Source organism: Gambusia affinis, linkage group LG20, assembly GCF_019740435.1.
Source record: "Gambusia affinis linkage group LG20, SWU_Gaff_1.0, whole genome shotgun sequence".
Lineage (NCBI taxonomy): Eukaryota > Metazoa > Chordata > Actinopteri > Cyprinodontiformes > Poeciliidae > Gambusia > Gambusia affinis.
Window position 1 is genome coordinate 13,381,379 of NC_057887.1, and position 25,329 is coordinate 13,406,707.

The 25,329-nt window shown below is 37.3% G+C and overlaps 1 protein-coding gene across 4 annotated transcripts; it reads right to left on the reverse strand.

The window, feature by feature from the left end:
• Positions 1-1,927: 1,927 nt before the first annotated feature.
• fmnl1b (formin-like 1b) lies at positions 1,928-25,045 on the reverse strand. 4 transcript variants are annotated; one of them, XM_044102780.1, is made up of 27 exons: positions 24,280-24,405; positions 20,019-20,198; positions 19,113-19,196; positions 18,486-18,569; positions 17,718-17,791; positions 17,367-17,450; positions 17,025-17,168; positions 15,057-15,144; positions 14,042-14,118; positions 13,455-13,548; positions 11,224-11,298; positions 10,589-10,699; positions 10,302-10,451; positions 9,836-9,937; positions 9,525-9,681; positions 9,202-9,348; positions 8,253-8,374; positions 7,564-7,766; positions 7,257-7,491; positions 7,029-7,097; positions 6,790-6,870; positions 6,550-6,679; positions 5,191-5,354; positions 4,994-5,095; positions 4,741-4,836; positions 3,805-3,919; positions 2,033-2,548 (listed from the first exon to the last, which is right to left on the reverse strand). In XM_044102780.1, exons 3-27 carry the CDS (start codon positions 19,188-19,190, stop codon positions 2,448-2,450), a joined length of 2,883 nt encoding a protein of 960 aa, XP_043958715.1. In that variant the 5' UTR covers positions 19,191-19,196; positions 20,019-20,198; positions 24,280-24,405; the 3' UTR covers positions 2,033-2,447. The 4 variants fall into 4 exon arrangements, with proteins under 4 accessions (XP_043958714.1, XP_043958715.1, XP_043958711.1 ...); XM_044102779.1 differs by lacking the exon at positions 20,019-20,198 and having other exon boundaries at positions 1,928-2,548; positions 9,525-9,678; positions 24,280-25,023; XM_044102776.1 differs by lacking the exon at positions 20,019-20,198 and having other exon boundaries at positions 24,280-25,045.
• Positions 25,046-25,329: the final 284 nt, after the last annotated feature.

Consider the following 25,329-nt stretch of genomic DNA (forward strand, 5'->3'; position numbering starts at 1 on the left):
CAACTAAATGCTGTTCCTTCCGTTTGAAAGTGATGCTTGCTGTGTGGGGTAAGTGTTGTTTGTGAACTGTGAAGAAGAATGATAAACTACTACAAAGTCAGTATGCTGTAAGTACAAACCAACTAATCCGTGCAGAACAAAGCACAAATCTGTGAAAGGAAAAGAAAAAGAGAAAAAAAAATCGTTGCTGCTTCATGTGAGAAAATCCAACAAACAGGTTGCTGCTTTTTGTACGTTCCTGTTGTGTTTTTGTGACAATAAAGGTGACCCTCTGATACACAAGCGACTGTTCAAGACTAAATTTGTTGCCTCAAGTTAATGACACATCACATAAGGTCTGAATGGACATCCACATGGACAAGAATGAGATTCTGTATGGCAGCCTTGAGTAAAAGTACCTCAGTACTCGGAGACAGCACAATCATCTCACCTCAGCTTAGGAGAAATAAAGGCCATCTTTGCTGGCAACCTTTACGGAGAGTGAATTTTTATTGAATCCACCAGACTCAAAGGAGACAAAAAAGTGGATTTATTTTAGGTGAAAGTTGAACCTGTTCCTCCAAAGTCTACATCTGATTTATTGCTGTGAACAGAAACATGGAGCAGTTCTCGCTGGAGCTCAAATTTGAAGGATCACCTGTCTTCATGTGGAGGTAAGAAGGTTGAAAACAGACATGAATTAAGAAATCATTTTCCTACAAAATCTCACCTGATGCAAGTCACTTTCTGATTCAGATTTTTCTTCTTCCCCTCTTTTGCACGAAGCTCGGTTTCTCTCAGTTTTTCTCGAATGTTTGTTATAGTCTGCTGCCGATGGGCCTTCTGATGGAGATGTAGGACTTATTCTGCCTTTAATAAAATATGAGCGTTTGATCATTTAACAGCGGTCGAAGCAGCTTAATCATGTTGACTCTGGAGTTCCCCCACCCCTGATAAATAAATGTCACAATCTAACGCCTGGAAACTAATCAAATATGTGCTCAGTTAGATCTGATCTGCAGCTCAACGAGCTCAGACGAGGTTTGTGAGGATTAGATGAAAATTTAATGATTCCAGAAGACCAAAGAAGAGTAGCAAGATGAGGATCAGGATCCTGAGGGGACATTTAAACATTAACGGCCCGCAATCATCAAACGTTTGATAAATCTGTAAATGCATCCTGTTTGGGTATAAGGAGACAAATTTGAAGTATCCTGCTGGTCAAGCGATTCCTTTGGCAATGTCTTTCACCCCAGATTTTCTGTCTGTAATGGAGTTGAGCAGTGCAACATTTCATTGTTAGTGAGACAGTTTGCTCTAACTCAGCAGTTTTTCAGCCCTTTACTGTCTGGTGGTGGAAGATTATTGTTTTGACCAGAAATAAAACCAAATGCTCCTGTGTTCTTTCATCTAACTATGATTGCTGTTGAAGTTTTATCCACTCTTTAAAAAGAAAAAAAAAAAAAAAATCAAAGTGTATTGAAGCCTGCGCTTTTGCAACATTTAAAACAATCATTTAAATTTAATCAAAGTGCATATTTCCACAATCTGTGAAATAATTTAAACTTGAAAAAGAAGAAGCGCGTGCGGGAGCTGGATAGTTTTCTGTTAGGCTGTAAATGTCTGCAGTGCAAAGTGTTGAGACCTCAGTGTTACTCTGTTGGATAAACCGGAGTAATTGGCCACAAGAGATCAGCTCTCAGGAGGAAATCATTCGAAGGTCTATTCTCTCTCTGCAGTAAAATATGTTTTCCTGCAGCAGATTCCCTGGAACAGGGAGCAGATAACAAGGACGGCTGAACCTCCGAAGCACAGCTTTTCAGGAATTATAGGCAACATCTTAAATGTGAACGTCAAGTGTTTTAGATAATTGTGACAGTGTCTTCCTCATTTGGTGTAAGTTGAAAATATTTTATTTTTCAAAGTAAAATGAGAAAAGACACATAAATGGCAGCAGTATAAAATACTTTATTTGTTCCAACACTAAAGAGAAAGAGATAAATACGTGGATAAATGAGCTTATACTTAAGCTCATTTATCCATATATGTATATATATATATATATAAACTACCACAGACAAAGACACAAAGAACAGCAGCGACAATTATAGCTAAAACATATTTCTGAGTGGACTCTTGGTCAAGTTCTTCCTTTATGATTCAGTTTCTTCTTCTGGTTCTGATATATCTGAGTCACAGAAGACATTTCTGTGTTGGATCTCAGCTGTGCTGCTTGCTTTGTAAATTGTCCTGAAGAGCTCGGATGACATCCAGTATCAACATCAAGCTTCTGCATTTGATTATATAAGGTAGGCAAACATTTCTGCTGCCACTTTCACTGTGAGAAGCAGGAGAAGTCTCCAGAGCTGCAGCTGGGATTTCTTTTCTTTTTTGTTTCCACCATGACATGAGAACAGGACGAAAGGTTTCCTTCATTGTTAAACAACTTCTACTCATAGCTCCAGAGTTCAGAGGGAGATGTCTGAAGATACTTGAAGCTGTTGGCCTGGTCTCCCCCTGGAGCTGTGACGGGAACCATCTGTCCGTCTGTATGGCTGATTCCTTAAATCTGAGGTGAAACAGAATCCAAAACATAAACAAGATGCTTTACAGTGGATAAAATAAAGATTAAAACTTGGTTTTCAGTTCTTTGTTAGAGATGTAAACAATGAAATACTTGTTAAATAAAAACAGTTTTCTTTACTTGTAACTGACTATTTTGATTATCAACCAATTGCTAATTAAAAAGGGAAGCAGATCAATGAATATTGCCTTTTACTAAATCACTTCTGATTCAATTCATTCATAACCATTGTTCATTCATCTCTCTTTAAGTTGACCTAATCACTGAAAACTGGTGTGATGAACTGAATTAAAGGGTAAATCTTCATGTGGTCCTACATGTTGTGGAAAAGCTCTGCTTTGAACAGTCCTCCTATATTGCGTTGCAGCTAGGATAATACTGTGTGTCCACATGGTTTAAACTTACTGTTCCTGCCAAAACTTTGATTATTTTGTCCAATGATGACTTATTTGGTTAAATTGTTGGAGACAATAACCAGATTTTTCTATGGTTTATCATGGAGAATTATTTCTTGATTTTGAAAGTACAAATTTAAAGAACATCTCTGCCTCTTGATATATAAAGTCTGAGTCTCATTTCATGTGCTGTTTTTTGCAGGCCTTAAACTCTGCTGCATATATCGCTAAGTTTAAAGGAACTAACAGGGACTTCCTCTGAATCCGGGTGATTCAGAGGAACCAAAGTCTCTGGAGGAAACTCTGTAAAACAAACTCACTCTCCTTGAGCCAGATGCTTCAGTGGAGTTTCTGAAACTCCTGCTGAGACGTAAGCCATCTTCAGTTTGATTTAAATTGTGACAATTATCCATATCTTTCAGGCTTCTGAATGTTTGCGTTACGTCACAGTTTTTACCCAGGACATATTCTTCTGTCTATAACACAGTAGTGCTCAGAGTTTGAAGACGTCACCTCATCGCTGAAGAATGAGTCGCACAAGAGACGAGAGGAGCGTTTGGCTGAGCGAGCCGTGAAGGGCACAGATTTAAGAGCTGAAGAGATGGATGGGTGGAAAATAGAGGGTTACAGGAATGATAGTGAAAACTCACTGAAAGGAGGAAGAGAGCATTAGAAACAGCAAAGCAGCAGATTTAACAACAGCTGAATTTTTTCTTTATGCAAAAATAGTGTTAAATGTATGAAATCACCATTAAATCTAGGGACTGCCTGTCAGGAAACCACTCCCGGTTTCCTGACAAAGCAGGAAACACTGATTTCACTCCACAGTCTCAGGTGACTTCTTACCAGTGATGATGTCCTCAATGGTGCCATCTTTCCCCTCCCTCACCAAAGGAGACCCCTGCTTCCTCTTCAGCTCTGCGATCAGATCCATCTGAGGTTGTCTGCACATAAGAGGAGTCTGGAAGAAGAAATCAAGCTCAGTATTGGTCTCACATGCACAGGTTATTGAATCATGTCTCCGGATCAATTATGATATCAAAACACCCAGGGACCCTCGTCTTTCAGTTTATTAGGTTGCGGTTGGTTTTCTTGTTGCAATATAAGCTACTAATCAGATTTGCTTCTGCTAGAAAGCTGTCAGGGGACATTACTCCCAACCATCTAATACAAGGTATTAAAGCGACAGATAACACCGCAGTAAATCATGACCAGATTCTTATCCAGCTGCTGATGTCAGAAAGTTGGTGTTTCACCTCAAACCAGCTTTTGTATTTTTCCAACATAATACAGGTTCTATTCTCTGATAGATAGCTAAAATTGATGTGCACATAATGTATTTGCATATTTTTTCAAACAGATCCTAAGATCCTTAGATCCTAAATATTCTAAAAATAAATCTAAAACTTAAATGTTTAAATAAGAAGTCAAGAAACTTGAACTTGGAATAAGTTACAATAACAACAAAAAAATTATTGCTTTTGAATAAATGCCACAGGTTGTCGAATACAAACAATTGTTTTTAAAAAGTCAAGCCACTAGGTTGCCTTCTCGGCATATGAAATGCTGCGGCACGACAAGTGAAAAGAGTGCATTGCATAGAAACTTTGTTGTTTCTCTTTGACTTTAATCTCTTGTACCTCATTTCTGCCTTGTTTGTTATTGTATAGGGAGTGGAAGTAGTCGAGTCTTTGAAAGTTTCTCCTAATAATTTTGAAACAACAGGACATTTCATCGGTTGCATCTGTGAAAGTTATTAGAAAACAGAAGCTGAGCTGTTACCATGTTCCTCGGAGGTTCCGGTTTGGGAGGAGCTGAGTGATCGTTACAGGTTGGATGTTGTCGTTTCTCTGTGTCCTTGGTGTCTTGCTCAGCTTGCTGCCAGACAACAATATAAACATTATTTTTGACTGAAACCTGTAGATAAAGCTCAGTTGAGATGCAAACTGGTTATAAACTCCACAGTAGTATCAGATTCATTACTGTTGAACATTAAAACTTGTTTAGAGAGCTTTTTAGCTATGAAATTTCTGACCTTGTACGCTCTTATGAACCGGATAAAAACAGAGAAGAACTCAGAGGGCGGAGTCATTGTGGGATCTTCTCCAAAGTACGCCACGACCGACTCATATGTATCCTGAATGCCAATGACCCCAAAGCAAGAGTGAGGAGTAGAAACAGCAACAACAAAGGCAACATAAAAGTAAATGAGTTGAGTTAACTGAGGCTGACCTGGACAGTCTTTTCTTTGGCTGTCAGAGAGTCAAGAAGTGGAGAGTTGGTGTCCAGAAACGTTTTCAGGACAGGGTTCTCTTCTTCTGCTGAGAACTCGCTCCTGGTCAGCTCCATGCCTCTTTCCAGAGCTCTCAGATTCCTCAGGATGCTGTCAAAGGATACTGCAGCACGGAAAACAAAGGTTTGTAATGAGAGAAGCTGTCAATAAGGAAATGAAGAGATATCTTTTTACATCCTCTTTCCAGCACCATTATTTCAGCCACATTACTGCATAGCATCATAAAGATTAATTTTATGTCATTCAAATTATATCTTTAAAGGACTTTTCTTCATTTGAAAAGTACATTTCTATGATTCTGTAAACTTGAAGTGAACATTTTTGCCTATTTTCTCACCTTTCTGTAGTAGAAAATACAGATAAACCAGCAGGATTTATTTAATGAAGTAAAATCTTAGTTTCACAGTAGTCACAGTAATGTAAGAAAAATAGTCTTTCAGAAACGTGTGAGCTGCTGAATTGGACCCCCAATGTCATCTTCTGTGGTGTTTCCTATTAACTGCTCTCTCAAATTTGCCTAATTTGTAACAAAACTGGAACCACAGAGGGGGTCGTTTTTATCCAGTCGTTATATCAAAAAAAGCTGCAGGGAAATTTGGAAGGTCCTGAATAAAAAGAAAGTCATAGATATACAAGTAGTTATGGTTGACAATCCGAGGAAAACAGGTTTTATAAACTAACTGCCTGAAAAACTGCAGTAGGCTGTAAAGCCAAAAGTGTTTTATTGATCCAGACTGGATGGAATTGGGCTTTGTATGCAGGAGATGAGGATTGAAAATAATACTGTAGAAATATTCCAGCGGCACTGTGACAAGAAGACCGTTTATATGTATCAAAGTTGCAAATTGTTGCTTCATATTCATGGTTCCTCTACTGTGGCTTCAAGCATCAATACCTGTCAAATTTCATCAGAGCTCTTTGGAATAATTTACTAATTGAAGGACAAGAAGTTTAGCTGTTTGGAATGTTTATTTTCCAATAAGCCATTTTGGACTTTTTCCTCTCCACATAAAGTTTGTTCCATGCTAAAAATCCTCGTTATTTAATTAGTACTTTGAAACAATATAAACAAATTTGCTGGACAAAAAAAAAAACTGTGATGCTCAATGAACATTTTGCAGAAGCCATTAATCTGATTGCACAGATTTATTGAGCTGCGAAAGAAAAATACTGCATCAATGAAAACTTTGGTCACTAGTGGAGTTTCCCTCTGATTAGCTTTTTTGTTAGAATATGCTCAAATTTTATAAACACATGGTGCTGTTTGTAGGTCAGACTTGTGTGATGTTGGAGGTTACCGAGCGCTGCCTTGTCCAGGGAGTGCAGTTCAGTGTAGAAATTCTGCAGATCCGGGTATTTTTCCCGGATGATTCTGACAATGAAGTCCAACAGCGTATGTCTGCGGTCTGTTGATTTAGTGTCCGGTAGCTTAAAGGAGTCAGCAGAGCAGTTAAAGAAAAAATAGACACTGAGACATGTACAAATTCATGGCTACTTGAGGGTGCAGACTCAAACTTTAATCCAGTTTAGTTTCTCACCAAGTCTAAACTCTGCAGATGGAAGCCGTATGCTGACCCTCGCCTGCTGCTGTTCATGTAGTTTCCAAACGCCAAAATGATCTATAAATCAGAAACAAGTGGAGCACTGTGTGATACACCTAGCACGTTTTTTTTTCTGTTTCGATAAAGTTGGAAGAAAAATAACCATCGCAATGCGTTTTTTCATCTGCAGATGTGTTAGTCAGGAGTTAACAAAACATTTAAATGAAAATAGTTACCTCCAAGATTTTCTTCAGCTTTATGGATGATTTGACAGACATTGAGGCTGCAATAATGGCGTCCAGCTGCTGCAAGACGACAATGAAAATGTGATTAAGGTTTCAGGTAAACAAGCAGCCTTGCAAAATGGTGTCCCTAAAACCAAAGAGTAACTTCAACAGATACACCCATTTGACATTTGTGTTTTCTCAGTCGACAAAGACCCATTTCAGGCCAAATAAACTCACAGGCTGGATGTTCTGGACGCTTTCTGTGAAGTTACCCATGAAGGTCAGTGTGCTGATCCTCTGGGAAAGCCTTGGGATCTTGCCAAAGCGCGCCATGAAGCGATCCTCTTCACTGAGCTCGTTCAGCGACCGACCTTCGCTCTCATAGGTTTGGATGAGCTTCATTTCGTACTCAGTGGGGATGAAACGCTCCAGCAATTCCAGGAAGTCCAGACTCAAAGCTTGCTGGTCGTACCTGTGTGAATAACAGTTCTCTGAATTTACTGGTCGATGCATTCGGCTGACAGTTTTAAAGTTCAGCACGTACGTCTCAATGGCGCTGCAGATGTCTGAAGTAGCCACACATTTCTTGCGCAGAGTGATGGCCAGGTTTTTGGCCCTGTTGGGCTCCATTAGAGATACTCTGCTGGGAGTCTTCCCGGCCATTTTCCTCTTCAGGGTGCCCAGATCTACCGGAGGGGCCTGAGCTTTAGTCTTAAACTGTTCTTCAAAAGCTTCCATATCCAGCTCCTGAAACAGAGTTAAAAGCACAGCAGCAGAAACATTGGAGTTTAAAGAAAAGGCTGAAGGTTTTCTCTTTTTAAATGAATTTACAATTAGTATCCTGCAATTAGAGTTAGAGTAAAAACTTTTATGACCTAAATCCAGAGATTTTCATCAATTTTTGCTTTTAAATGGTTCTTACTTAAATACTAAATATTTTTTAAGAGAAAATTCTACTTAAAATCTCAGTATGTTCACTTAAAGTACAAACAGATTTAGTCCCAAAGCAGAAACTGCAGGAGTGTGTTGCTAATATCCACTAATTTGATCAAGTTAGAGATGTGATGGTGTGAGATAATCAGGTATAAAATCCCGAATAACCGGGAGTGGTTTTGTTCAGATTACATTCAAATTCAGATCTGGTTTTAGAAAAAAAAAAAAAAAAACTAAAAAAGATATATCTCCCGTTCACTGAGAAAAACTTCAGTTAAATAAATCACAAACAGATCAAACCTGCAAGACATGTTGGTCGTTCAGCTCGCTGAAGATGGTTCCCTCCACCTGGTCTAATTTCAGAGCGTCCCAGTTGAACAGCGGCAAGCGGTATTTGGTTTGAATGGGCTTCTTCTGTTTGTCTGTAGGAGAAATAAAGAAAATGTTTAGATGTCCAGTTTTAAGACCAGTTGTTCTCCTTAGAGTGGTTTTTAATAATAGGAAAAAAAGCTTATCAAACTTGAGCAATGTGTCCACTGGGACTTCATGGCTTCTCAGTGCTGCACAGGCTCTGTGCTGCATACGTTCTACTTTCTCAGGACATCTTAAAGTGACTAAGACTTCAAAAGCATCCAGGGTAACAAAGCTGAAATTGCATGTTTGCTAGACCATTTTCCTAATGTGAAGCTGATGTCAAGGATAATTTCAAAGATATTTTTCAGTAGCTCCACAACCCAAACACACTTCTCTATCAGAAATCAACCAAAAGGTAAGAGCTGATTAAATTTTGTTTATTTTGCAGTATGATGAGGATGATTGATGATGCTCTAACACGTCTTCCGACTTGCTGCCTATTAGAGACACTGAAGGAAAATTTGCCATTTTGTAGACTTTGAAATATACTGAGACCATTCAGGTTTTCTACAGACTTTTCAAAATTCAGTGTCTTTTTATAGTCTCATGTTCAAAATTTTCAGTCTTTTTTAAAAGTAAAACTAAAACCTTCAATCTTTATTTCTTAGTCAGACTTTAAATGTGAAACCTGGAAAATCCAGATTGTAAAATTAAGTTTGGGTCATTTAGATGATGGGAAGGTAAAAACAAAATCTGGATACAGATTTTCCAAACTTGTGTTTTCTATTTCCTCACTTTTCCAGTCCTGGAACATAGATCAAGTACAATTTTCCAGACGGCACAGAAGCCCAGTCTACAAGACCAAAACAGTTTAAAGCTGTGATGGTGAACTCACCTGAGCCCCCTACTGTCTGCTGCACCACAGCGCTTCCAGGAGGCGGTGGTGGGGGAGGAGGAGGCAGAGGAGGTTGAAACTTTGGTGGTGCTGTGGTTGGAGATTGTGGGGAGGTTGAAGTACCGTCTATTTGATCACTGACAGTGTCTGCAAGGATCAGTCACATGATGTATAAACCTCCAAAGTCTGCACACGCTGCACATTAAGGAGACTTTAAATAAAATCTTGACATGCTGCATAAACCGTAACAACTTCAGGAAGGAGACTTCACAGAATTTTAAAAAACAAATGCAGCTAAGTTAGAACTACGTTTCTGTGCTGACCTCTTTGTGACTCCCGCTGGACCACCTGAAAGACCAGCTCACCAGAGGGGCCGCGGTCCATTCGAAGGAGGCCCTGCTCTACCAGAGCCTGAACCCTCAGCTCCAGCTCCTTCAGCTCTTCAGAGGATTCATGTCCGTCTCCTGCTTGATCTGGCTGCTGATCCAAAATGAGTAGCATTAAATGAGGTAAAACTTTCTGAATCTGCACAAATACACCTGCCAAATAAGTGCATTGATTCATAAGAATTCTTTCAGATATTTTCTGTTACAGCACACTAGGTGTTTTTGAGCATGCCTCTGCTGTCCTGTACCTTTAAGGGGTCCACCTCTTTGCAGGACTGAATGAGGTTCTTCTCCAGCTCGGAGACTTTCTGCATCGCCTCCATCTCAGTTTCCTGATGCTTGGAGCTCAGCTGAAACATGAAAAGGTAAAGTTTTAATGTTTAAGATAAAGTTTGATGTTTCTGCTTCCAAAGCAAAATCTGCATCGATTAACTGTAGCTGAATGTAAACTGAGATTTAATTACCTAAGAAATTCTCCTTATAATTTTTTTATATAGATAGCTTTACACAGATTTTAATGTTAGTTCTGCTATAAAATCATTTTACTGCAGCTAAAAGACTTTAAAGAAAACCTTTTCCAAAACTGACATTGTTCCTAAAAAGTCACAGAATCTAAATAGCTGTATTAATAGTATAAAAAGTGATGGAATACATCTGAATGTTCCCTATAGTGTGTGTGAAGTGTCCGTTAAAGAGGAGTTGATGTTCATTCACCTGCGTGTTGAGCTCCTGCAGCTGCTCTATGTGATTCAGCAGAGTGGTCTTGGTCTCTGCGTCCTCCAGCAAAGCTGCCACATCAAACACGTTATCCAAATAGGCTTGGATCTGGACCAGCAGCCTGTCGCTCTCTGTAAACTTCAATTGCTACAATAGAAAGATTTAAGCATTACCTGCAAGTTTACTTTGAGCTAATGAGACATAGATGTGAGGTGTTCGGTTTGTCTGCTCCAACATTTAAAAGTTGTATTTATCATGTTCAGAGGGTGGAAGACCAAACTTGCCTCCAAGTAGTAATCCAGGCCATGTTGGGTAAATTCGTACTGAAGGTAGACCCTGAAGTTCAGGTTTTCCACTGAGTGGACCACAATGTTGATGAACTGCATACAGGCCACCTGGTGGACAGATTAAGTAAAGATTGTTCCAACATTTTCTTTCAAATACTTCTCCAGACTCAGACTTTACACATTTCAATATACAACGAAGTGCACCTCTCCTGTCACTAACCACTGTTTTGATCTAAAGTAAATAAACGTTTTAAAAGAAGTGCAGATCTATCCTAATTAGTAATGAAAAAAGGCTGCAAAACTATGGATATTTTGGACTAACTTTGGCTTCTTTATGCATAAAGGAGTTCTAATGTGTTTAGAAGAGCTTGGTGATTGATGTACAGTATGTGACTGCACATGGTGGTACAGTTTGGGCAGCTGCACTCGCTTGTTTAATTAATCAATATAACTATCAATTTCAATGTTTCAGATTTGATATTTATTTCCCCCCCAAAAAAGTTAAAAATTTTTGAAGCTTGAATTTTTTCCAAGTACTTATTATTTTTTGCATATGGATATGACCTGCCATATTTTGAGAAATATGGCAGGTCATACTTTGAGAAAGTATGACCACAAAACATACAGTTTACCATAAAGTCAATGTTGCTTTCTTCTTTCTGAAAATATTCCATTAGCTTCTCAAAGCGCCTTTTCTCTCCACACACCTGAGAGAGAGAGAGAGAAAAAGGGAATATTAACAAACATGTTTTTATTTAATATGCTGCTCATTGTAAAGTTTTCAACAGGAGTGAACACACGGGGGCAGTATGCTCTCATTCTAAGTGGACTTTTTCCTCTGAATGCGTATAATACTTTGATGGTGTCATGCATTTCTTAGCAAAGACAAAATCTGCTTGAGAACGCTGCCAAGAGAGGAAGATTACCGATTTCCCACTTGTGTAGAATCAACAACCATTTTCAGCTCCAGAAATGATCAAACAATAGAACAGTTAAGAGTTTAAAAAAAAAAAAAAAAAAACATGCTTGAGTATGTGTTTACATACTCAAGCATGTTTGAGTATGTAAATGTTTTTGTCAACACCTCATCAGTCCCCCCTTCTGCTATACAACTGACTAAACTTCCACCAGCTCCTTTTTGCAAACTCATGTCCACTAAATAATGCAGGAGCCCAAACAAAGCTGTACCTCTGCTGCCAAGCGACACATAAACCGCCTCCTGGCCCGCCGCCCACCTGCCTCTACGGTAGAAGCACAGGATCTCTCATCATCTCCCTTATGACTCACACCCATATCGGTGCTGCTGTGCCACTAACATTAAGAAAAACTCTACTGTCTTCCTCATCTACTGTCTTCCTCATCTCTTCCCGACTGCAAACAGCATTGTCGATTACCTCTAACTAACATCGTTTGCAGAAAGGAAAGCAGCATTTTCAATGAGTTCAGAACATTTAAGTGTGATTGCTTCCTTGTTTTGACCACCTTAAATCTTAAGTTTATTTCGAGAGGTAGGATCTCAGAGTGAAAGCAGTCAACTGCATTCCTTTCTCATGGCTCAGAGGATGAAACAAGCTGCAAAGCAGGTTTGTAACACCCTGTAGTAAAAATAAATGCTGCTAGTTCAGGTTTACCCTCTTGTCTGTCTGAATGGTTGCAGCGGCTCTGAGTGACTGCTGTTGCTTCTGAGATGAAAAGCAAAGGTCAGAGGTTCTGTGAGTGTTTGGCGTATTTACACTCCTTCAGACGGTTTTATTGGATGTGGCAACACTTGGACGGAGGTACTGGTGTGAGCACTGATGATAAAGAGAGCAGATTTTTTTAAAAATGCTGTATGACTGATTAGATTAGGAGAAGTGAAAAAAAAACAGGAATTTTCTATTTGAGCTTCTCTGAAAAGTGAAAACATTTGCTTCCATTTTTTTTCTGACTTCAGAAAATAGTCCAGAAAAGTTAAAGATGATATTTCTGGACTTTGTTCAACACTAGATTTTCATTATGTCTAAAGGAAAACTCTGTGGAAGGAAAAACTCAAAAGAAAAAGATCATAAGCAACAGTGATAAGTAGAGACTTGAGAGGATTAAGGAAGGTTTATTCAAGGGTTTGGGGAAAATTTACGTGTGAACTGCAGCTAAAATTAGAGCTTCAAGAGCAAAGATGGAGAACGATAGAAGGCAACAGAGCCAACGATGCAGAAAAGATTTGAAAACTGGGTTTTCTTATGTTGCAGTGATGCAGGTTTTCATGCAAAACATCAACTAAGCATTTTCAGTTCAGTTACAGTACATTACGTGTGCTGGCTTTTCAGTAGGTTTATGATAATGTATTAAAAAATATTTTATATTGGTTATATCCAGATTATTTGAGAAAACAGAATGTTTATTAGTTCTATGCTATAATCAAAGTTAACAAAATAACTGAAATATGTCAAACTTTTTGTACTCAATCTCAGTAATAGAACAGTTTCACTTTTGCAACTGAATTCTTATCATTTTCTCTTGTTTTGTATTTTTATACCAAGTTTAATATGATCTTCTTCAACAATACTGAAACAATAAGCTCCTTTTCTAAACATTCTGAACTTAATAGATTTCCATTCCCTATTTTGCTATTGTCATGCAGATGCAGACTTTAAATATGTCTTACTTCTTATGATTGAAGTAGAATTTAGTACTTATCTATTTCTAAATGAATTATTTTTTTCTTCAGCTGAACAAAGTGGGAAGGACGAAGGAGCTTAAAATTGGGAGTGAAAACTGAAATCTAAACCTCAGACAATTTCCATCAAGTCAAACATTTCCACAGGACAGGAACCTGCTCTGGACAGACTCTGAATGTTGATTACATGGTTGCCTGTTATCTGACCTCTTTGAAGTTGTCAAAGGCGGACAGGATGATGTCATGGCCTCCTCTCACCAAACATACAGCTGCCAGCAGCTCCAGAACCAGGGCTTTGGTCCTGAGAAGAGTAAAAATTTATTTACCAAAATAAATACAGCACTTTTTTTATAGATAAAACTAAAAGTTTCTATTTAGCATTAAGGCTAATTTCATTTTAAGATGAGAATTTGCTATTTTAGAAGCATTTTCAATTATATTTGCTGAAAAGCCATAATAAAAAATGCAAGACGCAGACACTACCTAAAGCACTCCACACTGAATCAGTGGAATCGCTGATAGTTTTATACAGAAATTAGAACTTTTGCCTACTGAATTTTATTCAGGTTCAGAAGCAATTCTGAGGAAATGATGGAACTGGAAATATGGAACATGCTTAAGTCTAATATTAAGCTCATAAGAGAAAATATTGAGCTGCTATTTTAAAGAGAATTTACCAGCTGATATTTACTAAAAACACCATGAATAAAAATGTATTAATTGTTAAAGAGTGACTGTAAATGTTAGGTTTTGTGTAATTAACAGCTATTATGAAGGCATAATGCTGGTTTCACCTGGGGTTCCTGTCGTTGAGGCTGAGCGTGATCTCGTTGACACAGCTTGGGTGCTCCATCACCTGGTTGAACCCTGACTAAAATCATGAAAAATTATTGTAATATTGCAAATTTTAGAAATCGAGGTCAGAAAATCTTACGGAAATCTCATCTCTTTCCACATTGGATCAATAGTGATAAGGTTTCAAATAGACTGCCAATAAAACTCAGAATAAAGAGTTGATGCAATAATTTTAACAAAGGATCAGAACAATGCCAATTTTTTTTTTAAAAACTTTAAATATCTTACCCTACACATCTATCCAAGATCAATCCTAAATTTTAACTCAGCATCTCAAAAGTCTGAAGGAACATCAAATTCTCCTGAAATGTCACACTGCAGGCCAGAAGAACTATAATAAGCCCAGAGTTTTCTTAGCTACATAAAGCTGGATACTTCTACACAATCTCTGTACTATTTCAGTTGTAAATTATCCATATCTCTGCTTGTATTTAAAACATATTTCTGAGATCTATCAAATTTTCATGTTTGTTTAAAAAAAGACAAATTTGTGAGTCTTAGGAAAGTTTTCTCTCGCTTTACCAAAATTGGCTAATAAATTACCTAAACTGAGCCAATAGTTTGTTAGACTGCAAAAGATAAAAAAGGAGATCCAACAGTAATGACACTTTTTTAGAGGTCATATTTGTATTGAATGTTTTTTTTCTTTTTTTCGTTTTTGATACAAATGCAATCTAAATATAGCAGTTATAACTTTTAACAAAACACAGAGGCCTTAAAGTCACCACCTTCATTTCAATTCAAAGTTAGAAATATTATTTCAATATACATACTTATTAAAGCATCCTAAAGTATTTTTTCTTGCAATGATGCATTAACAGTGATAATTATTCACACAAGGAAAAAAAAAAGCTTATTGCCTTGTGTGAGTGGAAGTATTTATATCAAGTTGCAACACATTCTCACACCCGACTCGTCATATATTGACGAGTTGAGAATGGGTTGTTTATATACCTGGTAGTTCATGATGGCACGTAGACACATGATGCAGAGATGAATGTTGTCCTTCTGAGTCACGATACGTGACGGCCTCTGAGCTCTTCTGTTGGAAAATAATAAATCCATCAGGCAGAAGTGGAGTATGCTGCACCAACATACATTCACATGCACATAGGTGTTAATTTTAAAAATAATATAATTTTTATACCTGAGGTAATAGAAATAATGCCAGAAATTTATGAAAACCATTTTTTTACTTGCATCAAACAACACAAGACAAAGTTAAGTCATTATTATTTAATAGCTTCTAGCAGATTTCATGCAACTGTCCTTAGAAAAAACTACTGATTTACAATAAACTCCGAAACAGTCCATTTATTATATTTCCAATATAAGTTTTAACTTTTAATAATCTTTTACAGAACAATGGGAAGTTAATGTGAGTCCACACGTTCCTTATGAGACTTTCCGGTTGAGACATTTTTTACATTTCAACACCTTCTGTTCAACAGGAGGCCAGACAACACCTTCATACTCGCTGTGAAAAGAATGCAGGGACTTCAGATCAGTAAAAGATAAGACAGTTCAGGAAATGCGCAACTCTAGAGTTGAGTTTTTCCATGTATCTGAGGTCAGGTCAGCTTGGAAACTGCAGCAGTGTCAGTAACTTCATAGACACTGGTTCTTAATTTATCATAACATTTTATATTATTGCATCTTAGCAAAAATATTAAAATGATCAATTGAAAATTCAACTGAGACCATCTATTTTTAGTCCACACTTAACTTTTAGCACACTTTTTTCAGTTAAATAAAAATTTGATAAAATTTAGGGGACATATGTTTCAATTCAAAACTCAGGACAATCTTGTAATCCCTTAATTTTATGCATCCACAGCACAGTTTTTTAGTGTTGGAGTGCTTTAAGAAAATGCTAAATCAAATTTGGTCAAGACGAGAATAACCAAAGAAAACTGGAAATTGGGATCAACTTGGAAAACCCTGACTTGAATGCAGCTGCCAGCCATGGAAACCTTCCTCTATGAACCTCATTTACCATAGTTCTTGAGGTTAATGAGGACACAATGTTTTGAAGGTCTGACTTGCAGAATGTTGGTGACCTCTGTGCACTATGCACCACTCTATTCATTTACAAAAACTACTACCTCATGGCCAGGTTGCCGCTGCTTTATTGCACAGCTATCATCTGTTTCCTGTGGAAAGTAGTTAGAAAAGTTATTGACTGAACGTCTTGCACAGGTGGCATTTTATCACAGGACCATGCTGGTATTTGCTGATCTCCTGAGAAAGAAAAAGAGCGCAAGAGCTGGATTTCATACAACTGTGGCCATGGAAGCAATTGAAACACCTGAATTCAATCATTTGTAGAAATAAGCTTGTGAGTGTCTGAGCAGCCAAGTGAATCTGTGATAAGCTGTTCTTTTCCTGGGACGAAGCTGCTCCAGGTGCTACTGTTGCCATCGACTTTGTTTTCTCTTTATCTGGTATTTCTTTGATTTTCCTTCCCTAGTGGAATCAACAAATGACAACTCCTAATAACACTGGTTTTGGAACAATCACTTGTTACAGTCAGGTGTGCTTCTTTAGATCATATATTTTTGAGAATTGTCAATAAATGATTATCTAAATTCTAATGTAACCCAGTCATTTATTCAATTAGACTGCAATCCAATCTAAATCACAATATAATCATCGTATTGTCTTGTGATAAATTAGAATCATTTTTATCTTGCAAAGTTTCTTGAAGTTACATTTGTTGACAATTAGAGCTAAAATAAACTTCATTTAAGTGGCTTGCATATTACATGTTTACATGGCACTTACAAAATTCTCTTGAATTTGATGATCTTTTTCTTTCTAATTTCTCTCTAATTCTATGAGACTGTATTTAACACTCATCACATGTAATTTATTTGATATCATGAATAAACTTTATCAATGATACTCAGAAATGCATCATACTTGATTGTAAACCCTTTAGTAAGCTTTGCGCCGTGGTTGGTTGGGGATTCATTCGGATTTCTGCCCAGGTCTTCCACTGACTTGTCTGCATCCTTCCCTTTATCTGAGGGCAGCGCCCCGTTTTCAGATGTCTCCTTGTCTGGCCTGTAAGTTGCAGCCATGAAAGAAAAGCCACGTTTGCACTCATTAAGATGGATATTTACAATGTTCTTGGTTTAAGCCATTCCAACAAATGATACTGTAAAAACAAGACTAACACATTTCATAGAATTTGTGTGATGTCTGTTTCTGGGTTTTTAAAAAATATATACATTATTTATGATATTTCTAATCCATACTTACGTAACAGTACTTTGAGCGGCGGAGAGATACTTCACCAACACGTTCAAACCCTGATTCTCCTCATTTAGGAATTCCTGAGCCCAACTGTAGGAACAAAACACAGAAAAAGTTTATAATGTTAATTAATCCATACATGAATTATTTCTTTTCTTCCTCGACACACATTAAAACTGCTTCTCAAATTTCTCACCAGTGGTGTTTAAACACTGGTGGGAAACTGTTTAAACTTTCTAACAAATGTAAAGCAGAATATCTGTGGCTTTTCTACTCCCTGCCCTTTCTGTAAAGCTATCCCAATGTCTTTTCTCTACCTAGCGATGTTAAACTATGTAACACTTCAGTGAGACTTACCCAATGTGATTGGTCCTCAGGGAAATCTCCAGCTCTCTGAGGACCTGAGTCAGTTCTTGAACACGTCTCTTAAACTAACAAAACACATTTGAAGGACATGAGAGGCCACTGGCACATTTAGTCAGAAAATATCATATTTTAATAAAAGGACAGAGCTAAATATCCCTTGCAAAAGGTTAACTATTTGTTATACCTCTGAGAGAACCAAAATGTTTTAGAAGTTAAATATGAGCATTTTATTTTGTACAGCTGTTTTAAAATAAAATAATTTTCGGGTATTCTCATTGTACTACATGTCTGTTTTATATAAACTTAAAATTTGTAAATGCTGCCCTCTAAAAAAAAAATTACAGAAGACCTAAGTAATTAGTGGTTTGTGAGTGTATAATTATATATATGTATATATTTTCAAAACTTAAATTGAACAAGGCAGTAAGCAGATTCTGACATGAAGGAAACAAAAAAAAAGTAATCTACATCTACATCTTTTTGAAATGCCAAGTTATTTAACATCTTTTCCATTGTATAGGTAAAACTAGAATTTATATATTATATATATATAAACTAAACTATAATAAACTAAACTATAAAAAACTAAACGTGGATTTAGCAGGTACTCTGCATCAACATTATTCTCAAAGGGGAATACTTAAACCAAGACTGAAGATTTGTTTTAAGTCTGGCTTTAATTGTACAGCTTCCTTAAATCAATCTCAATCATGCATTAGAAACCGATCTTCACACTGGGATGTTGAAAGTAGGTCGTACCTTCCAACCAACTCCTCCATGTTCCAAACAACCTTTCAGCTTCTCCAAATAAGCAGATGGAGGATTCTTGACTTGAAACCGCTCCTGAAGATGCAGAGAAACACAGAGAGGCCTGTAATTATGTTTAACTGAGGTCAGAGTGCAGTGATATTGAGTGCAAACAGAGAGGCACACACCAGCAGTTTGATTACACATCTCTGGTGTAAATACAAAAAATAATTAGACTGTGGAGAAGCGGTTATCATCTGCAACACTCATGGTTGCTAATTACATGAAGCACAGTTATATTCATTAAATTTGAATATGTCCCAATGTGACTCATTTGTCAGATTAAAAGTAACTTTTGAAAATAACAACGTATGGTATGATGTAGTATTCTAATTTTAAATGTCATTCAATAACTTTAGGCAGATAATCATCATAACAGCAATAGACTTTCAAATGTCCATCTGTTTGTAATTAATCTATATGAAGTCTTTAATTAGTGATGAAGTTCCTGAAATAAATGGACTTTTAAATAATATTCTAAATTTATTGAATGGATCTTCACTCTGAAATGTGTCAAAGCCACAAAGATCCACCTAAACAGATGCAGAGTGAGCTGCTTCATGATTAATCTAAACATACCTGATCACAAATCAGGTCCCACTTCTTCTCATTGTCGTATTGGGAGAGGATCTGCACTTTGTCTGGAGGAAGATTCATCGTGTCCTGGAAGCAAAAAACACAAGCGCAATGATTAAACTGTCCAATTTGTCTCCAGGAACACATCTGATGACAGGACTTACATTAAAAATAGCTGTAAAAGTTACAGTCATGTTGAAAGTAATATTTTTCCACATCAAATTACAAAATTGGTATTATTTGTATTTTTAGGTGGCTATCTGTTGTGTTTTGCTTCACTTTTTAAGTTAGAATAATTTCTTAACTTTGAATGCAAGGAAAAACAATGTTGAGGCTTCAAAGATAATAAAATTAATCAGCTTTAAGGAAATTTTATTTTAAAATTTGACTGAACAATTATGTGTAAGTTTAAAATAAACTGAATATCCACACCTCACGGATTTGAGCATTTGAAAACAAGTTAAATAATTTCTACTATTTTTAAAGTTTTTTTTTATTATTATTTATTTCATGCATCACCGTTTCAACACATTTTTCAAGTCAGTTACTTGATATATTAAATGGATACCTCAACAGTTATGAAGTAAGTTCAGTTTAAAAAGTTTGGATTTGTTTTGGAATTACTTAAATTTGCCTAATATTGCTTGTAGCTTCATTGTTTGTTTGTTTTTTAAAGTATTTTCATGCAAAATTAAAATAATATATTAATCAACCCTAGACAAACTCTAGACTTTCAAAAAGAAAGTTATCAGACAGAACTGCACCTGACATTCTGAAGGAAGAACAGCATTTGAAAATAATGTTTTTACACATATTAAGTTTACAAATGCACAAGTATTATCTGATTAGTTGCATTATAATCTTGCATGAAAATACTTGCTCTTGGAGTTTTTCAATAATTCGAAGCACCTCTGTTGTCCAGTTCTGCACTCAGATGTCTTTGTTTTTCTGTGATGACCTCATTTGTTATCAGCTGTGTGTTGCCACAACACGATGATGACGACGGTGTTGGCCATCTTACACACAGTATCAAGCATCAGATTACAAACTTTTGGCCCAGTTTGTGAAGGATCTAGGAGATAAGTTTCACTGAAAACACACAAATTCATCACTTTGGTCAGAACCAAAGCAGAAAGGAACTGCTGCTTATTTAGCTGAGGGGAATGACATAATGACATAGGATGAATGACATAGGATGACATAAACATTTTCTTTTCTTTTTAAATAGAATCCAGACAAGGCCACGCTATACTAATATCAAATGTGTCACCTGCTCCAACTGTATCCAAGACCTGTTAACTCAGGTCATTTGGGGAATTTATTTTGCTTAACTTAAACACTCCTTAGGCAGTGACAGCACCAGGAGCATTACTGATGGCCTAAAGGATTAACTTTTGACGTCCAACAACTCAAAGGTGAACTCACAATTTAACCAAATCATTTAAATCTGGTTAAACACGAGCTTAGAAACACGTGGTGAGCAAATGAAAACACGTGTTTCTGTGAAAAACAAGGACAGGAGATCAATGATGAAAGGGGGCAGATAAATGAAGCCTCATGAATGAAGTTGAAGGATCAATAAATGCTGGTTACAAGCAGATGTTTCTGAAAGCTATTTAAAATAGAAAAAACTGGAGTAGACCACACTGCTGCTTCAGTAGTTAATGCTTAGTGAGATAAGTGATGTAGCTTTTGTGCAGAGAAAGATTCATACAGCAGCAGTATACTGGGGAAACCCTCAAGGTTTGCAAACATACAGAGTGGCAGACACCAAAGTATAAATCACAGTAAAAAATAAACTTTGTTAAACAAGTAGGAATAGTTTCCCCACTTAAATAAAAGTCATATTCCAGCCATAGCATAGTGATCATATATTAATGCTACATTTTAATAAGTAGCATCAATGTGTAATGCTACACATTAAACTAGCATGAAAAGATGCTGAAAGCACATTTTGAAATACCTATGGCTGCGTGGCTGGTGAATTAGAACAAAACGCAATTTGATTGTAGTAGCTTTGCAAACGTTCACATATTTGTTCTTTTACGAAGAACATAAAGCAAAGACCTTTGAATCAGGAACTAAATGTCACCTGCCTTCCTCCTTTTATCTTCATGTTACACTTTACCCACCACTGTATTCCCTGTTAATGTTTTGCATAAAACCTATAAATAGATACACACCAAGAAGAAAAGGTGCTCAACTCTGAAGCCTCTAAATTCACTCTGTCTCCATCTTTGTTGTGTACAGTTTATTTTCTACTTGCAGCAGAGCCAGACAAAACCTCACAACTGGAAAAACAAATTCAGCACACAAAGAAATTGACTGCTTCATTTGGTAAGCAAAATATGCAAATGTATACATGTGGATATTGTCCATGAGATAGAAGCAGGATTGAAATAACAAAATGAAATTTAAGACCAAGGACAGAAATCTTTGAGTTTTGTATGAGTTTCTAAGACTTAAATTGAGATGGTTACTTTTAGGAATTTTAAATCTCCTACAAAAACTGTTTTTCACCAAGAAGAGTCAGAAATGAAACACATTTTCAGTATGAAAATATTCTAATTTTTGTAAGGTAAGGAGGGAAAGAGGAGAGAAGGCCAAATGTCCAGGTTGTACCCAGCCTCTCGCCCAATGACTGACTGCTGGAGTTAAGCACCAGCCCAGTCGCAATCTTCCAGCGGGTATGGTCAAAGAGTGGACAGACAAAAAGATTTCAAATAAATCCTGGCTGTATAAAAGAGAAGGTTCCTACTCTTCTTATTTCCACTCATTTTTCTATTCATTAGACCTAGAAATCACTGAAATCAAAATCTACACTTGTCCAGTTTTCCAGACTGTGTCAAAACCCAGTCAGACAAAAGTCTTTATCTTTTAGTCTCAATAGATACACAATATTGGATACCAAAACCTGAAACCAGGTTTTACCTTCAGTTTTATTTTGACCAGTTACTGCATGTGAACCTTAAAGAAAGGTCATAAACGTGATTTGATTTTCAGTCCATCTGACCTTTTTGCTGCTTTTCTATTTCTACTCATAATAATTCTTTCTGTAGGAATAAAGCCATTTTTTGTTTGGACTCTAAGAAAATGGGTCATTTGAAAAGTTTCTTATGCATTTTGAACATAAACACACTTGGAGATCTCCAAACTTTGAGTGACAAGGAAAAAAATAGAACATCTGCAGGGGATGTATTACTTATAGTCCTGTTATACAGAAAGCTATCATATATATATATATATATATATATGTCACGTCAACATCAGCACCAGCTTCTGAGATAATGACAAGGGGAAGAGGAATGTGGATAATTACCAAGCGAGTCGTCTGTCTGCATTCTGAACCTAGCTTCCTTGGAACTCAGATCTGTGTGTTCCTTTTGTATTGTTTCTTTTTTTTTTTTTTTTACCATCTCTATAGTACGTATACCTAGACACGAGTCTAGCCTGTTTACTGCTCCAAGACTTGGTAATGATGAACAGCAGTTCAGTAATTGAGAACACTGTCGAACAATGTTTGTCATCTAAGAATAAGACATTATAACATTTGACAAAACTTTGTTTGAATAATGTGAGCCTTGCATTTCCGGATCAACAAGCAAAAGCCAAACAATTCTGGAAAAGTGGGTCAACAAATGGACTTTATTGGCTGTGAAAAGCTTTTCCAGCTATGGCTGTGGGGAATAAAATGTAATTTGCCAAAGACCTCGAAAGAGTGTCAATGATTCCCCACTCTTCCCTGTAAAGAAGTGGTCTGCAACTCCAGTCCTTGTCAGCTGGTGCTCTACAACTGAGACGAACCAGCGACCTGTCCAGGGCTACCTTGCCTCTTGCCCAATAACTGCTGGAGATAGGCACCAGCTCCTCTTGTGACCCCACAAGGATAAACACGTTCAGATAATGGATGGATGGAAAACCTGACTGTATACTGAGGAGGTAATTCAGACATTCAGTGTGTTGGACAAGGGACACATCTAAAAGTTGTGGGTCACCGGCCCTCGAGGCCAGAATCTCTTCCAATGCCGACCTCGCAGGTTGATCAAACAAATGCTGCGACGTGCATGAAGATCCAGGTAAATTAAAAACAAGAACAATCTTTGAACCCCTTTATATTTGTTATAGCTGAAGTTATGAAGCAGCAATTGTTCAACTTCCAGACTACAAACCCACACTATCTGCGGCACGTAACACTCTACAATTTGTTTGGTTATAAAGTATGCAGACTGATTATGCCAAAAATACTCCAATCTTATGTGCCGTTATGGACTTTTGTTTAAATATCAACCTGAGCAAAAATATTAAAACGTGTCTACAATAAAACCTTTAGTCAAAATAAAATATATTGACCTACAATGTTAAGTGGTGCAGAACTGTTGAATGTATTTTATTTTGACAAGGTCAAGACTTATGAACTTCTGTTTGGTGATTATAACCAACAGCTGGTAGTTTCCATTAGCAGAAACCCCTGGAGTGTTTGGCAGCAATTGGCTGACCAATACTCAAGGAATTTTGGTCTAATCTAAGGAGGTGAATTGCAGATTAGTTTCTTTAGTTCAAACAACTGCAAATAAGCAGAGATTATTCTCATGTTACTACTTTGCTAAAGTATCAAAAAGTTCTAACCTGTCGTTATTAGATTAAAGTAAATTAATTGGGATGTTTAGGAAAAGCTCAGGAACCACCAATGCTCAAAGTTGACTGAAAATTGCTGGAAGCCCAGAGTTACTGTCCACAGGAAAGGAAGTTGTAGATCACCATGGTTCAATGGGCTAATCAGACACTTTCCAATTGTTGTGCATGTTGGTGGTAAAATCCTGATGAGGGAATTGGTAGCTGATTTAGAGGTAATTTCAACAACTTATTTTGGATTTAATCCTTATAAATTAAATATTTAGAGCTGTTTAAAAGCTGTGGGAGTAAAGTAACCTAAGTTTTATTACCCCAGAGTGTTCTTATATTTATCAACTAACAACACAGACCAGCAGTGAGGTTAAAGTTGCAATTAGTCCGGAACAAATGTGCTCTTATGTATCTTTCCTTGGTTGCATTGTGTGACTGGCACAATGACAAGATTGTTCCGATATCCACATTGCAAACATAGTTCACATATTTTGTTTCCTTCCACTGTTGACGTGCTACACCCAAAGCAAAGCTCCTCAGGACTCACCAGTGCAGCGTTGAAGCGTTCCTCCAGCTCGTTCTCAGGCGGCATCGGAAGCTTCAGTCCTGACGTTTGCTTCTGGGGCCCGGCACACTCCGGGCTGGTTATTGTGGTCTCCTTAAGTTCCCTTCCCTGGGAAATATCAGCACTTCCAGCTGCATTTCCCATGATTATGGTCAATGCATCAAATACAACTCATACATAAAACCCTAACAACAAAAGTTGCACAACTCACAGCTAAGGCTCAGTTTATTTCCAAGTTCTGTATGACTGAGCTCCCATCCTCTCCACAAACATGTAGTACTAACTCTGAAGCTGCTTTCATTGCCCTTTATTCTTTAAACAGAGGGATGAAATTCAGCCTAGCTTCTGAATGAGAACGAGACCTCGCAGAGATCCCAAAGCATTATGAAACCCTAGAAAGAGGGAATGGGATATCATGACAGTGACAGAGTGACAGCTGAGCAAGTGAAAGAAAAAAATGTGGATTAGAAGGTAGAGTCCACACTTCCTGTAGCTTCTAAGACGAGCCTGAAGTTAGGAAAATTCAAAAGTTGAAAACTGAAAAGTAAACTTGGAGAAATGCTTTTAAAGCTGCTGCAGTGGTTGCAGGTAAACATCATTAGCTCTCCTAGTAGGTAATGTGCATGTCTCATCCATCCGTTCCTGAATGCCAGAAATCTTTAGAGTTTTGAGAGCCATATCCACAGAAAAAAGAATGAAAAACAGATCTAGCAGGCAGTTGCTCATTCTATCCCATGCAGGGACAGATGGACAGAAACTGAAGGTAGCAGTGACTTTAACTAAGAGTACAGAGCATCCTGGGTCCTAATGCCTTCAAGTTAAGGCCACACCTGTTGTTTAAAACATGCCAAGTAACAACAGGAGGAGCAGGAACAGGGAAACTGATATTTATTATGGTTTACAACATTTAACATAGAGATTTTTAATGATTTTTCTGCTCAATGTGCCGCTCGGTGTTATTAAAGAGGATGTGTGAAGAAAAATAGCCACGATGCAGACTAGGGTTTCTCAAATACTGGCCTCGGGAGCCGG

Excerpts from the sequence above, each read along its gene's own strand:
- fmnl1b (XM_044102776.1), bottom strand. The coding sequence starts at position 24,441 with ATGGGAAATGCAGCTGGAAGTGCTGATATTTCCCAGGGAAGGGAACTT. Across the intron at positions 6,871-7,028 it reads AGCTGAAGAAAATCTTGGAG|ATCATTTTGGCGTTTGGAAA; the intron begins GTAACTATTTTC and ends TCTGATTTATAG. Across the intron at positions 2,549-3,804 it reads CATTGAGGACATCATCACTG|ATTTAAGGAATCAGCCATAC; the intron begins GTAAGAAGTCAC and ends GTTTCACCTCAG.